This window comes from Salvelinus namaycush, unplaced genomic scaffold (assembly GCF_016432855.1).
Source record: "Salvelinus namaycush isolate Seneca unplaced genomic scaffold, SaNama_1.0 Scaffold502, whole genome shotgun sequence".
Lineage (NCBI taxonomy): Eukaryota > Metazoa > Chordata > Actinopteri > Salmoniformes > Salmonidae > Salvelinus > Salvelinus namaycush.
The window spans coordinates 130,013-146,652 of record NW_024061201.1 but is presented as its reverse complement, the minus strand read 5'-3'; the positions used below and the strand labels follow the sequence as shown (position 1 = coordinate 146,652).

Here is a 16,640-nt window from a genome sequence, read left to right as displayed (position 1 = left end):
GCCTCCACATTGACTCTGTACTGGTACCCCCTGTATATAGCCTCCACATTGACTCTGTACCGGTACCCCCTGTATATAGCCTCCACGTTGACTCTGTACCGGTACCCCCTGTATATAGCCTCCACACTGACTCTGTACCGGTACCTCCTGTATATAGCCTCCACATTGACTCTGTACCAGTACCTCCTGTATATAGCCTCCACATTGACTCTGTACTGGTACCCCCTGTATATAGCCTCTACATTGACTCTGTACCGGTACCCCCTGTATATAGCCTCCACGTTGACTCTGTACAGGTACCCTCTGTATTTAGCCTCCACATTGACTCTGTACTGGTACCCCCTGTATATAGCCTCCACGTTGACTCTGTACTGGTACCCCTTGTATATAGTCTCCACATTGACTCTGTACCGGTACCCCCTGTATATAGCCTCCACATTGACTCTGTACCGTTATCCCCTATATATAGCCTCCACATTGACTCTGTACTGGTACCTCCTGTATATAGCCTCCACATTGACTCTGTACCGGTACCCCCTGTATATAGCCTCCACATTGACTCTGTACTGGTACCCCATGTATATAGCCTCCACATTAACTCTGTACTGGTACCCCCTGTATATAGCCTCAACATTGACTCTGTACTGGTACCCCCTGTATATAGCCTCCACATTGACTCTGTACTGGTACCCCCTGTATATAGCCTCCACATTGACTCTGTACCGGTACCCCCTGTATATAGCTCCACATTAACTCTGTACTGGTACCCCATGTATATAGCCTCCACATTGACTCTGTACCGCTACCCCCTGTATATAGCCTCCACATTGACTCTGTACCGGTACCCCCTGTATATAGCCTCCACATTGACTCTGTACCGGTACCCCCTCTATATAGCCTCCACATTGACTCTGTACTGGTACCCCCTGTATATAGCCTCCACATTGACTCTGTACTGGTACCCCCTGTATATAGCTTCCACATTGACTCTGTACTGGTACCCCCTGTATATAGCCTCCACATTGACTCTGTACTGGTACCCCCTGTATATAGCCTCCACATTAACTATGTACTGGTACCCCATGTATATAGCCTCCACATTAACTCTGTACTGGTACCCCCTGTATATAGCCTCCACATTAACTCTGTACTGGTACCCTCTGTATATAGCCTCCACATTAACTCTGTACTGGTACCCTCTGTATATAGCCTCCACATTGACTCTGTACAGGTACCTCCTGTATTCTTTATTGTGTTACTTTTTTTTCTTTCGTTTATTTACTAAATATTTTCTTAACTCTTATTTTACTTAAATCTGCATTGTTGGTTAAGGGCTTGTAAGTAAGCAATTCACAGTAAGGTTGTATTCAGCATTTCATGGTAAGGTCTACTACACCTGTTGTAATCAGCGCATGTGGCAAATAACAATTTATTTGAACTAAATATGGAGTATGTCAGTTTCAGTTTAGATGTAATTATATTTAGTATACTTTTATCACCAAATAATAATTGATTAAAACATACTACTTTGCATCCTCCTCTGGTTACATTGACTTCAATACAAAACCTAGGAGGATCCTCAAGGCTTCCATAGACTTATTATTATTATGACAACTTCCGGAGGACGTCCTCCAACCTATCAGAGCTCTTGCAGCATGAACTGACATGATGTCCAACCAATGAAAGGATCAGAGAATGAATCTAGTACTGAAAGCATAAGCTACAGCTAGCTAGCACTGCAGTGCATAACATGTGGTGAGTAGTTGACTCAAAGAGAGAGAAAAAGACAAAAGTTGAACAGTTTTGAACAAATTATTTTATTCCAAAATGAAGGAGAAGCGAGAGAGAGATATTTCGTCACTTATTTTACACTTTCAGTTTCACTTACTTAGCTAGCAAATGCAGCTATCTAGTTTAGCCTACTCAAACACTTGGCTCAAACAAAGGGATGCTATGTTAGCTAGCTGGCTATGACTATCCAACACAACACTGGAACTCTTCCAAGTCAAGGTAAGCTTTTGGTTTTACTAATTTATTGCCACTGGGACCCGCCAATGTAAGTGCTAAACTGCTTACTGACTGTACACTGTAATGTTACTGCATGATTGTAGCAGGTTTACTAACGCGTTAGTTCTATTAGCTATGTTGACTATGACATTACTTTAGCTAATATGGTGACAAGGATGTAGGATGTGTGTAGCAGTTATGGTATGGTTTGACTTGGAAAGGTTTTTTCGCCTGGTCACACACAGCTGATGTGTTGTGCATTGAAGTCCAGAAGCAAAGGGAAAAGGTGAGAGGAGGAGAGAAGGAATACAACGTGGCTGTTATGAAAGTGAACTGTGTTTATGCATGATTAGGGGTGTATTCATTCCGCCGATTCTGTTGACAAATGTTTCTTAAACGGAACAAAACCAGGATAAACATACCTGAATTTGTCCAGTAATATCTCTATTTCAGCTAGATGCAGGCGAGAGTGTGCAAGGCGATATTGAATGTGTCACTGTCTGTCACCGCAAAATTCGCTCTCGACCTGTGTGTCCTACATTCTAAACTTTCATTCATAGGCTAGGTTGCTACCTCATGGGCCGCGGCTTTTGTGGAGTGATGGGTAACCATGCTTCGAGGGTGACTGTTGTTGATGTGTGCAGAGGGTCCCTGGTTCGCGCCCGGGTATGGGCGATGGGACGGTCTAAAGTTATACTGTTCACCTTCTCTATCTTAGCTAGATGCAGGCGAGAGTGAGCAAGCCGATATTGAGTGTGTCTGTCCATGTGTCACTGCAAAGATTTAGGCTAGGTTGCTACCTCATGATGGGTATAGGGACAATTAGAGTATCATGTAGTAGCCTAAACCTATTGCTGTTACATTGAACAGGGTGAGTGAAATATGAATGACAGTCATCCAATATGCTGTAATAGAATTAAGGCCATGCTCATGAAAAAACCAATCGTCCTGCCTCATCTTAAACGGCACTGACCACCACTGTTTGGGTGGTGGACCATTCTTGGTAAACCTGGGAAACTGTTGAGCTGAAAAACCCAGCAGCGTTGCAGTTCTTGACACAAACTGATGCGCCTGGCACCTACTACAATACCCCGTTCAAAGACACTTAAATATTTTGTCTTCCACATTCACTCTCTAAATGGCACACATGCACAATCCATGTATCATGTCTCAAGGCTTAAAAATCCTTATTTAACCTGTTTCCCCCTTCATCTACACGGATTGAAGTGGATTTAACTAGTGACATCAGTAAGGGATCATAGCTTTAGCCTGGATTCACCTGGTCAGTCTAAGTCATGGAAGGAGCAGGTGTTCTTAATGTTTTGTAGACTCAGTGTATAGCACGACAGATAATCAAGTGCTATTTGCATGTGATGCATTTGCTCTGTTGTTTACAGGATGATTTGTATCTTATAGAGCGTGGCTTTAAGGGAATAGTATGGTCACATCTAGATAAAAACGAATGTGAAAAATAAACAGAGAAAATGTGTATTAACACACTACCTATTCATATAAGTATTTATTCATCATCTACATATTCATATTGAGCTTCTCCGTCTGTGTGCAGGAACGTATTATTTGGAAGAGAAAATATATCAGCTTATTGTTAAATTATTATGACGTTCTTTCCAATACAAAAAGTGTAGTAACTGTTGTTGCCAAACTGCGTTACCCACTCCAGCCAGCAGATGGCGAGGTGCGTCTTTCAGGTGATGCTTCTTGCGTGACGTGTCATTTTCTGGACCGGACGCTTCTTCAGGAACAACAACGCGGATACTCTTTCAACCACCTCGGTAGCTTGCTAGCCAACATAAAACTGAAAGGTTTACGTTTTAGACCATGTTTGTGTACATTAGCTAATCCCAGTGTTTTAAACAAATTTCGGTTGACGTATCAACTGCTTAACTTTAACCTAATTTGCTTGTTCAATTTGCAAACTTGTTAAAGATTGATTCTGAGCCTAGCACTAGGCTAGTCGCTAATGCTACCTAGCTAGCTAGCTAACATCCCTGACCATGAGCTCACCAAACTACTCCTCCCTTGCTAATGAAGAGGGGGTCTGCTGTATGGAGAAAGAACCTTTCAGAATGAAAAAGGAGGAAGAGGAGGCTGTTATAGTGAAAGAAGAGAAAGAACCTTTTAGAGAGGAAGAGGATGCTATCTCAATAAAGGTGAAGGAGGAAGACGTTTTGGGAGTGAAAGAGGAGGAGACAGAAGATCCGATTAACACCAGTGAGTACTGTCTTAAAAACAGGGGCACAAACTATGCAGTTGTTGAACTGTGGGGGCGTTCTACTGAAGTTCTATACTTGAATATGTTGTTCAGTACTGTATAAATTGTTAAAGGTTCGATCTGCCATTGGTACATTTTTTGTTGGGACTTTTCAATTAGATGTATTGAATTCTCCATGTGGTCTATATTAAAGTTCCCCTCATCTAATATAACAGGCTTTTAAAATTCAATATTGGTGCATATTTTCTACTTAAAATATCAAAGGGATGCAAAAGTCACCCATTTTGTGGAACGACCCTTTTACATTTGCATCACAAACAACATTTTAGGAAATCATGATGAAAGTGGCCATTTTAGACATATTCATGCCTCTTGTAAGACTCTAAGATTGCAATAGATGGTCATAAGTTTACCATCTGTTTGATGTCCTCGTTCACACAGGAGAGAGACATGACTATCGTGGATCCTCTGGGGAGCCTCAACAACATCCTGATGCTGACGAGGCAGAGAAGAGTCTCTCCAGATCAGAACACCAGATGGTACAGCTTGGTCTGGTCTAACATACAGCTTGCTCTATCGGGGTCTGGGCTGGGCTTCTGTAAAACACTTTGTGACAACAGTGACATAAGCATCCATAATGATATGTGTCTGTGTCCCCTCTTTATGATTACCAGGACAACGCTAGCCCTTCCTCCCTCCCGGAGTCCCCGTGTCGTGCCTCTCCCGGTAGCACCTTACTGCTGGGTATGAAGAGGTTGTCTGTGCTGCTGGTGGACTGCAGGAAAACAACGGGGCTGAGTGGAACTGTGAGAGGAGGAGAAGAGAAGAAAGGATCAGATTTGACTCATCAAAGTAAGTTCTGTAGTTCAGTTTGAACAAATACAATAGATCTGCCCACTGGTATCTGTTACCAGGACAACCAGCAGAGGTCTGTTAGTCGACAGGATGATAGACTGGTATCTGTTACCAGGACAACCAGCAGAGTTCTGTTAGTCGACAGGATGATAGACTGGTATCTGTTACCAGGACAACCAGCAGAGTTCTGTTAGTTGACAGGAAGATAGACTGGTATCTGTTACCAGGACAACCAGCAGAGGTCTGTTAGTTGACAGGAAGATAGACTGGTATCTGTTACCAGGACAACCAGCAGAGTTCTGTTAGTTGACAGGAAGATAGACTGGTGGATATGGATGTTATGAATATCATAACACTGAAAAAGGATTCTGCCAATGAAAAGAGAGAAACCAATAGATCATATAAAACCTTGATGAAAGTTAGCTTTGGAGAGAAAGTTTCAATGATCCGTTGTAAGGTGCTTGTTTTACAAAGACTTTATCTTAAAACATTATGGATGTTACATTGCCTGTCCCAGTCAACCCCCCTATCTTTACAAGACTGTAGAACAGGCAAACTAAACTCCAGACACTGTTAATGAATTAACTAATACTGGAGGAAAGCTGTGATCAGGCTGCCCACTCAAGAGAAAGCTTTGAACTATAACCAGTGCCGTCAACCTTGTTCAGGTTATCAGTCAACCTACCAGGGTAGTTACAAACAGTAGAGGAATGAAATCATCAACATATTTTGGTCATATCTTTACTAATGCTGCAGAAATGTGTTTTAAAGCAGTATCCAGATCCATCAGATGTAGTGATCACAATATAGTAGCCATGTCTAGGAAAACCACAGTTCCAAAAGGCTGGGCCTACTGTTCTATAAAAGAGGTCATACAATTGTTTGTAGTGATTCCTATGTTGTTGATGTTGTTAGGTTATTTTTTTTCACAGTAAATAACTCACGGACACTAGAGAAGCTTTAACCAAGTTTAATTATTCCCAAAGGTTATGTCCATCTGTAATTCAGACAACCCAACATTTGTTCCATCCAGAAATACAGTGGGGCAAAAATGTATTTAGTCAGCCACCAATTGTGCAAGTTCTCCCACTTAAAAAGATGAGAGGTCTGTAATTTTCAAGCTGTAATTCTGTACAGCTGTAATTCAGACAACCCAACATTTGTTCCATCCAGATATATATCTCACTTAAGACACTCATCCTTCTCTCCAATCCTTACATCTTATGGTTCCACAGGAAGAGAGTAAAGAGGGTAACAGGATACCACACCTTTATCTCCCTGATGAGAATCTGTCCTGACCTCAACCCCTCCTTCATCTAATCCACAGATGGCTGTAAAAACTGTTAAATCCACGTGGATTGATGAGGAATTTAAAAATGGTATTTACATTTACATTTAAGTCATTTAGCAGACGCTCTTATCCAGAGCGACTTACAAATTGGTGCATTTACCTTATGATATCCAGTGGAACAGCCACTTTACAATAGTGCATCTAAATCTTTTAAGGGGGGGGGGGGGGGGGGGGGTTAGAAGGATTACTTTATCCTATCCTAGGTATTCCTTAAAGAGGTGGGGTTTCAGGTGTCTCCGGAAGGTGGTGATTGACTCCGCTGACCTGGCGTCGTGAGGGAGTTTGTTCCACCATTGGGGTGCCAGAGCAGCGAACAGTTTTGACTGGGCTGAGCGGGAACTGTACTTCCTCAGAGGTAGGGAGGCGAGCAGGCCAGAGGTGGATGAACGCAGTGCCCTTGTTTGGGTGTAGGGCCTGATCAGAGCCTGAAGGTACGGAGGTGCCGTTCCCCTCACAGCTCCGTAGGCAAGCACCATGGTCTTGTAGCGGATGCGAGCTTCAACTGGAAGCCAGTGGAGAGAGCGGAGGAGCGGGGTGACGTGAGAGAACTTGGGAAGGTTGAACACCAGACGGGCTGCGGCGTTCTGGATGAGTTGTAGGGGTTTAATGGCACAGGCAGGGAGCCCAGCCAAAAGCGAGTTGCAGTAATCCAGACGGGAGATGACAAGTGCCTGGATTAGGACCTGCGCCGCTTCCTGTGTGAGGCAGGGTCGTACTCTGCGAATGTTGTAGAGCATGAACCTACAGGAACGGGCCACCGCCTTGATGTTAGTTGAGAACGACAGGGTGTTGTCCCGGATCACGCCAAGGTTCTTAGCGCTCTGGGAGGAGGACACAATGGAGTTGTCGGTATGATGAAGAGGGAGGCAAAAGAGATGGCAAATAGGTCTGGCTGTATAACTGATTGGCAAACGTATTGCAAATTGAGAAATCATGTGACTAAACTGAATAAAAAGAAGAAACTACACTATGAAACAAAGATAAATGACATGAAGAATGATTTTAAAAAGCTTTGGAGCACCTTAAATGAAATTTTGGGCAAAAAAATCAACAATGACATGTCACTGGTGTCTGAGAACGTGGATGGAAAATGATTGAGGATAATAGCGGCCGATATTTCCACTTCTATTCGCATTATCTTCAATTTAAGCCTACTAGAAAGTGTGTTCCCTCAGGCTTGGAGGGAAGCTAAAGTCATTCCACTACCCAAGAATAGTAAAGCTCCCTTTACTGGCTTAAATAGCCGACCAATCAACCTGTTACCAACCCTTACATTTAAAAAAATAAATGCTGTTTGGCCAGATACAATGCTATTTTACAGTAAACAAATTGAGACTTTCAGCTTATAAGGAAGTTCGTTCAACAAGCACAGCACTTACAAATGACTGATTGGCTGAGAGAAATTGATGACAAAAGTATTGTTGGGGCTGTTTTGTTAGACCTCAGTGCGGCTTTTGACAGTATCGATCATAGTCTGCTGCTGAAAAAAACGTATGGCTTTACACCCCCTGCTATATTGTGGATAAATACATTTAAATAAATGTAAACTTTATTTAACTAGGCAAGTCAGTTAAGAACAAATACATTTTTTCAATGACGGCCTAGGACTGCCTTGTTCAGGGACAGAACGACGGAGTTTTACCTTGTCAGCTTGGGGATTCGATCCAGCAATGTTTCGGTTACTGGCCTACCGCTCTAACCACTAGGCTACCTGCCGCCCCAGGGCTACCTGTCTAACAGAACACAGTGTTCTTTAATGGAAGCCTGTACAACAAAATCAAGGTAGAATCAGGAATTCCCCAGGGCAGCTGTTTGGCACCTTCTTTTTCCCAATCTTTACCAAGAACATGCCAATGACATTTGAGTTAAGCCAGTGTGTCTATGTATGCGGATGACTCAACACTGTACACGTCAGCTACCACAGCAACTGAAATGACTGCAACACTTAACATAGAGCTGCAGTTAGTTTCAGAATGGGTGGCAAAGAATTAGTTAGTCCTAAATATTTCAGATGACCTTAAGTTACATGTTCTAATATGCTAATTCTGTAGCGGTATTGTTAGAGGGGGGTAAAGATAAAGATTTTGTTGGGGCGCCAGGCAGGTATTAACCCTAGTTATTAAAGTTAGTTATTACCTATTATAACATTATTATCATAAATATGATTAAAACCGAAAGGATGAGAGTAGAATAGATAGAGTAGCGCTTCCAGACACATTCTAAACATGATGGAGTCTTAAAGGAGGACTGTAGCATCTAATGATGAAACATTATGGAGTCTTAAAGGAGGACTGTAGCATCTAATGATGACACATGGAGTATTAAAGGAGGGCTGTAGCATGGAGTCTTAAAGGAGGACTGTAGCATCATGAGGTAGTCACCTGAAATGCATTTCAATTAACATGTGTGCCTTTTTAGAAGTTAAGTTGTGGAATTTCTTTCCTTAAAACCTGTTTAGGATAGGGGGCAGTATTTCCACGTCCGGATGAAAAGCGTGTCCAAAGTAAACTGCCTGCTACTCAGGCCCAGAAGCTAGGATATGCATATAATTGGTAGATTTGGATAGAAAACACTCAAAAGTTTCTAAAACTGTTAAAATAATGTCTGTGAGTATAACAGAACTGAAATGGCAGGTGAAACCCCGAGGACAAACCATCCAGGAGGAATTTTTTGTTGTTGAGGTGACTCTGTTTTCAAATGGCTTTGTGTGGCACTTTTCTGTGGCACTTGGTTGCAGTTCCTATTGCTTCCACTAGATGTCAACAGTCTTTAGAAATTGGTTGATGTTTTTCTTTAGAGAAATGAAGAAGTACGGCTATTCAGAACGAGGGTCCAGCCTAGTGCTCTCTAATGTTTTGATGCGCGCTCCAGGTCACACGCTTCACGTTGTTTTTATCCTGTATTGAACACAGTTTATCCCGACTTAAATTTTCTCGATTATTTACATTTTAAAATACCTAAAGTTGGATTAGGAAAGTTGTTTGAAATGTTTGGACAGCGTTTACAGGTAACTTAACTTATTAGATATTTGTAGTCATGCTGGGTGAGTTGGAACCGGTGTTTTTTTTTATCAAACACGCCAAATAAATGGACATTTTGGAGATATAACGACGAAATTAATTGAACAAAAGGACCATTTGTGATGTTTATGGGACATATTGGAGTGCCAACAGAAGAAGCTCTTCAAACTTAAGGCACAAATTATATAGTTATTTCTGAGTTTTGTATCGCACCTGGCGGGTTGAAATATGATTGTCATGTGTTTGTTTGATGGGGTGCTGTCCTCAGATAATCGCATGGTTTGCTTTTGCCGTAAAGCCTTTTTGAAATCTGACACGGTGGCTAGATTAACAAGAAGTTAAGCTTTAATTTGGTGTATTGCACTTGTGAATAAAAAATATTTTGTGCTCTGCAATTTCACCGGATGTTGTCAAAACGTTCCGCTAGCGGAACCCCTAGCCATAACATTTACATTCACATTTAAGTCATTTAGCAGACGCTCTTATCCAGAGCGACTTACAAATTGGTGCATTCACCTTATGATATCCAGTGGACCAACCACTTTACAATAATGCATCTAACTCTTTTAAAACCTCTTGACACTACAGGGGGTGCTGTTTCAACTTCGACATTTAGCGTTCCCAAATTAAACTGCCTCGTACTCAATTCTTGCTCGTACAATATGCATATTATTATTACTATTGGATAGAAAACACTCTCTAGTTTCTAAAACCGTTTGAATTATTTCTCTGAGTGAAACAGGACTAGTTTGGCAGCGAAATTCCTGATAGGTACTGCAAAATCTGAAAATGTTGACTCTGTTCTAGGATCAGTTTAAAACTCTGTATGCATCCTATGGGTCGTCATGAACTGCACCCGCCTTCCCCTGGATGTCAGTAACCAATGAGAAGTGGAATGGAGCTTCTACGTAGATCTCAGAGCTTATAAAACCCCATGGCATGCAGTGTCCGCTCTTTTCGACTTTCTTCAAGACGCAGAGGACATCAGAATGGCATGCTCAAACGCTCTCGTTTTAGGCCTTATGTATATCCGTCTGTGATTTAATTCAATATAAGTGTTAGAAACATCATAACGAAGTTATTTTAAACCGAGTTATATCAGTTTATGCGAGTATATTGCTATTTTCGGTATTTCCTTAGTATTGCGCTTTGACGTTTGGGCATGTCTGTGCGACATAGCTATTGTTAGCTGCTAATTCCAAAGGTGAAGAGGACGTTTTAGGACCGTGCAACGATTCTTTTGGACAAAGGACATCTTGCCCAAGATTCTGATGGAAGCTCGTCCAAAAGTAAGAGATATTTGTGATGTTATTCCGTATTTATGTGGAAAAATGTAAAAGTGTATGGTCGCCATTTTTGCAGGCACTGGTCTGGCTGTAACGCACACTGTATGTCTAGTAACGTTAATTTTAAAAATCTAACACAGCGATTGCATTAAGAACTAATTTATCTTTCATTAGCTGTGCAACTTGTATTTTTTAGCCAAGTTTATGAATAGTTTTCGATTAGAATAGGTGCTTCACCAAGATGGCGCCGGACAGATTCCTCTAAGTTTTGGCCAATAATTCTCATTGTATAACCACGATTTGTGCCGCTAAATATGCACATTTTCGAACAAACTCTATATGCATTGTGTAATATGATGTTATAGGACTGTCATCTGAAGAATTCTGAGAAGGTTAGTGAAAAAATGTATATCTTTTGGTGACTTATACTAATCGCTATGTTTTTGCTTGAATCAATGCTGTTGTGATGTTTGCTATTGTGGTAAGCTAATATAACGTTATATTGTGTTTTCGCTGTAAAACACTTAGAAAATCTGAAATATTGTCTGGATTCACAAGATCTGTGTCTTTCAATTGCTGTACGCTGTGTATTTTTAAGAAATGTTTTATGATGAGTAATTAGGTAATACACGTTGCTCTCTGTAGTTATTCTAGTCGCTTTGGTGAGTTTTGTGATAGTGGCTGCAATGGTAAACTATGATTTATACCTGAAATATGCACATTTTTCTAACAAAACATATGCTATACAATAAATATGTTATCAGACTGTCATCTGATGAAGTTTTTTCTTGGTTAGTGGCTATTTATATCTTTTTTGGTCGAATTTGTGATAGCTACTGATGGAGTAAAAAACTGGTGGAGTAAAAAAATGGTGTCTTTTGCTAACGTGGTTAGCTAATAGATTTACATATTGTGTCTTCCCTGTAAAACATTTTAAAAATCAGAAATGATGGCTGGAATCACAAGATGTGTGTCTTTCATCTGGTGTCTTGGACTTGTGATTTAATGATATTTAGATGCTAGTATTTACTTGTGACGCTATGCTAGGCTATGCTAGTCAGCTTTTTTACTGTGGGGGGTGCTCCCGGATCCGGGTTTGGGAGGAATTAGAGGTTAAGGGGGGGGGGGGGGGGGGGGGGGTTAGAAGGATTACTTTATCCTAACCTAGGTATTCCTTAAAGAGGTGAGGTTTCAGGTGTCTCCGGAAGGTGGTGATTGACTCCGCTGAACTGGCGTCGTGGGGGAGTTTGTTCCACCATTGGGGTGCCAGAGCAGCGAACAGTTTTGACTGGGCTGAGCGGGAACTGTACTTCCTCAGAGGTAGGGAGGCGAGCAGGCCAGAGGTGGATGAACGCAGTGCCCTTGTTTGGGTGTAGGGCCTGATCAGAGCCTGAAGGTACAGAGGTGCCGTTCCCCTCACAGCTCCGTAGGCAAGCACCATGGTCTTGTAACAGGTTTTAATGTGTTTGAGCCAATCAGTTGTGTTGTGACAAGGTAGGGGTGGTATACAGAAGATAGCCCTATTGGGTAAAAGACAAAGTCCATATTATGTCAAGAACAGCTCAAATACGCAAAGAGAAACAACAGTCCATCATTACTTTAAGGACCATCACAGGAATGGAAAGCCCAGAGTTACTTCTGATGCATAAGTTCATTAGAGTTACCAGCCTTAGAAATTGCACCCCAAATAAACGCTTCACAAAGTTCAAGTGCTTTGTATCTTGTGCTTTGTATTTTCGACGTAAAAACAAGTTTTGGACTTCCACACAAAATTACTTCTTTAGTTTTTTTATGTTTAAGGAAGTGTGTAGGTCACATTCTGTATCATACAGCTATGAAAGTTATATATTTAGAACCACCTGCTTCTTTGGAATCTAGCGACGTCTGTGTCTTCAGTGTCCTAGAACTGTCTATTTTTTTGTGTTCTGACTTGTAAAACAGGATGAATAAAATAAGTAATGTAAACATAGCAGTAATTGCCAGGAAGCTCTACATTTGTTTTAAAATCACACTATAATTGTTAAAACTGGCCTCAGGTTATTGAGAGATCTGATTTAGGATTTACCCTCGTAGCAAGGTTGTTTTATCATGTGGAGGTTTCATTCGGGTCTCTATTTAAAAATAACACAGTGTCTTTGGCAGGAGAAAGACCAGACTCAGAGGAACCAGAGCCAGGGACGTCCGAACCAGCAAGACGACACCAGTGCTCCTACTTTAGAAAGGGTTGTAACCGGTTATGGAACCTGAAACAACACGAGAAAATACACACAAGGGAGAAGCCTTACCACTGCTCCCAGTGTGGAAAGAGTTTTAAGCTTTTAGGAACCCTTAAAGCCCACGAGAAAATACACACAGGGGAGAAGCCTTACCACTGCTCCCAGTGTGGAAAGAGTTTTAAGCTTTTAGGAACCCTTAAAGCTCATGAGAGAATACACACAGGGGAGAAGCCTTACCACTGCTCCCAGTGTGGAAAGAGTTTCAAACGGCCTTGTCATCTGAAACAACACGAGAGAATGCACACAGGGGAGAAGCCTTACCACTGCTCCCAGTGTGGAAAGTGTTTCAGCAGTTTAGGGGAGCTGAAACGACATGAGATAATACATACAGGGGAGAAGCCTTACCACTGCTCCCAGTGTGGAAAGAGTTTTAAGCTTTTAGGAACCCTTAAAGCCCACGAGAAAATACACACAGGGGAGAAGCCTTACCACTGCTCCCAGTGTGGAAAGAGTTTTAAGCTTTTAGGAACCCTTAAAGCTCATGAGAGAATACACACAGGGGAGAAGCCTTACCACTGCTCCCAGTGTGGAAAGTGTTTCAGCAGTTCAGGGGAGCTGAAACGACACGAGAGAATACACACAGGGGAGAAGCCTTACCACTGCTCCCAGTGTGGAAAGTGTTTCAGCAGTTTAGGGGAGCTGAAACGACATGAGATAATACACACAGGGGAGAAGCCTTACCACTGCTCCCAGTGTGGAAAGAGTTTCAATCGGTCAGGGGACCTGAAACAACATGAGAGAATACACACAGGGGAGAAGCCTTACCACTGCTCCCAGTGTGGACAGTGTTTCAATCGGTCAGGGGAGCTGAAACGACATGAGAGAATACACACAGGGGAGAAGCCTTACCACTGCTCCCAGTGTGGAAAGAGTTTCAAACGGCCTTGTCAACTGAAACAACATGAGAGAATGCACACAGGGGAGAAGCCTTACCACTGCTCCCAGTGTGGAAAGTGTTTCAGCCAGAAAGGAGGCCTGACCCAACACGAGAGAATACACACAGGGGAGAAGCCTTACCACTGCTCCCAGTGTGGAGAGTGTTTCAAACGGTCAGGGGAGCTGAAACGGCACGAGAGAATACACACAGGGGAGAAGCCTTACCACTGCTCCCAGTGTGGAAAGTGTTTCAACCAGAAAGGAAGCCTGACCCAACACGAGAGAATACACACAGGGGAGAAGCCTTACCACTGCTCCCAGTGTGGAAAGTGTTTCAGCCAGAAACGAGGCCTGACCCAACACGAGAGAATACACACAGGGGGGAAGCCTTACCACTGCTCCCAGTGTGGAGAGTGTTTCAAACAGCCAGAATGTCTGAAACGGCACGAGAGAATACACACAGGGGAGAAGCCTTACCACTGCTCCCAGTGTGGAAAGTGTTTCAACCAGAAAGGAAGCCTGACCCAACACGAGAGAATACACACAGGGGAGAAGCCTTACCACTGCTCCCTGTGTGGAAAGTGTTTCAGCCAGAAAGGAGGCCTGACCCAACACGAGAGAATACACACAGGGGAGGAGCCTTACCCCTGCTCCCAGTGTGGAAAGTGTTTTAAACAGCCAGAATATCTGAAACGGCACGAGAGAATACACACAGGGGAGAAGCCTTACCACTGCTCCCAGTGTGGAAATAGTTTTAAGGTGTTAGGAACCCTTAAAGCTCATGAGAGAATACACACAGGGCAGAAGCCTTACCACTCCTCCCAGGGTGCAAAGTTTTTGCCCATTTAGGAAGCCTGGAAGAACAAATGAGACTACACACAGAGGAGAAGGCTTAGAAATTGCTCAGACTGGGAAAACATTACTCATCACAGTCACTTGAACGTCATGAGAGAATCCACACAGAAGAGAAGAATTACTTGTATATTGATATTTCACATCTCATTGACTTAAAATTCTTCAGAGAACATACACAGTGCTCCCATTGTCTTATATTGTTGACTGATAATGTGTTTACTTGTTTTTACCGTATGAAATTAAATGGTACAAGGTATACTCAAACATATATTTGTTTGTTTTTATTAGAAAACATGAATTTAATATGGAGTATGTCAGTTTGAATATAAAGTAGATCAGATTCCATGTGTTTAAATGGTCCTTTTTAAAACTCTTTGTGTGTGTTTATCTGGGTGTGTCATTCCTACAGCACTACAGATAATACAGTGATATTTGGATGTGATGCATTTGTTCCATTGTTTACATTTGCATTGTTGGCCCACTGATGATTTAATGAAATTCAAATATTCAGACTGTAACGGAAAATGTTAATTGTATGTGTGTTCACATAACTGATTATGTGACTAACCTTGTGAAACTGTCCTATTATAATCTCCTGTTCTTGGGACCATCATTATGTGTTGCAAACCAGCTGAACCTGCGTCCTTGTATGATTAAAGTCCCTCCCAGGAACAGGAAACTATAAAGATATGTGCTCATCACCCAATGCTTCAGGAATTCAGACTGTCTACACTGCGCTGTGTAACTGTTATTCTCTCTGAGCTCAGAAATAAAGATTCTTGGTTTGACTTGGACTCCAGCAGATCCTTATTTTATAATATCCACCACAACTCACCCACGGATTGCTGTTTATTAGTCTCAATGAAGAGTTCTTTGTTTTACTTTCCTGAGGGCATTTACGAGCCTCCCACTGGTTGAATAAACGTTGTTACCCGAATGATGAGATCATTATTTTATTTGTCAAATGGCAACCAAGCATCAATCATCATGTCACCAGAATAAGACCATCAAAATGTATTGGAATGGAGCATCAAGCTCATCACATGCACTTTCACCACCCTGTGAAGTTCATAACTTATTTCATCTGTAGCCTAATAAACTGCATGGGTTCCCAAGTCGTAGAGGGAGGACCACACAACATATCATCACGTGACTCCAAGTTAACTAAGATGTGATGGTTATTAAATCAATATTTGAGCATTAAGGAGTTTCCACCTCCATTTCTCGCTTAGACATTTTTACTGACACAAATATACAAACAAATTGTCAAATGAAGTAACAAATCGTCTGTCGGGATTTATAAAAGTGTACAGGCATATCCATTCTGATGATTTATATCTGACAGAGGGGCTTTAAAGGAATAGTATGGTGACATCTTAGCGGGGCTTTAAATAAATAGGATTATTCATTAATTTAATACTCCTATACCAACAATACACTGCAGCTTTGACGTCAAGAAGAGAATAGGCTGATGGGTGGTGGTGCTACTATATAGGTAAGGCTGTCCAATATGAATGTTCAATACACACAATAGGTTGATCAGTAGCCAGTTAGCTAGCTGCTACAGTCCAATATGAATGTTCAATACACACAATAGGTTGATCAGTAGCCAGTTAGCTAGCTGCTACAGTCCAATATGAATGTTCAATACACACAATAGGTTGATTAGTAGCCAGTTAGCTGTGCTGCTACAGTCCAATATGAATGTTCAATACACACAATAGGTTGGTTATGGAGGTGATGTACCACAGTCAAAGTTCTGCAATAAGAGCTAAGACACTAATATTTGTGTAAACTATACATAGTTGTGTTCTGTGGTTGTCACTGAGTTGGCTGATATCCCATTTTATGAGGTCACTCCACAGTTAAGGCTGTACAGTG

At 41.9% G+C, this 16,640-nt stretch overlaps 1 protein-coding gene across 1 annotated transcript; it reads left to right on the top strand.

Moving 5' to 3' along the window:
* Window positions 1–5,058: 5,058 nt before the first annotated feature.
* LOC120041678 (zinc finger protein 883-like) lies at window positions 5,059–15,124 on the top strand (the record flags this gene model as incomplete). Its single annotated transcript, XM_038986540.1, has 2 exons — window positions 5,059–5,092; window positions 12,895–15,124. Coding segments are annotated over 2 exons (1,893 nt in total), but the record flags the coding sequence as incomplete, so codon positions are not given.
* Window positions 15,125–16,640: the final 1,516 nt, after the last annotated feature.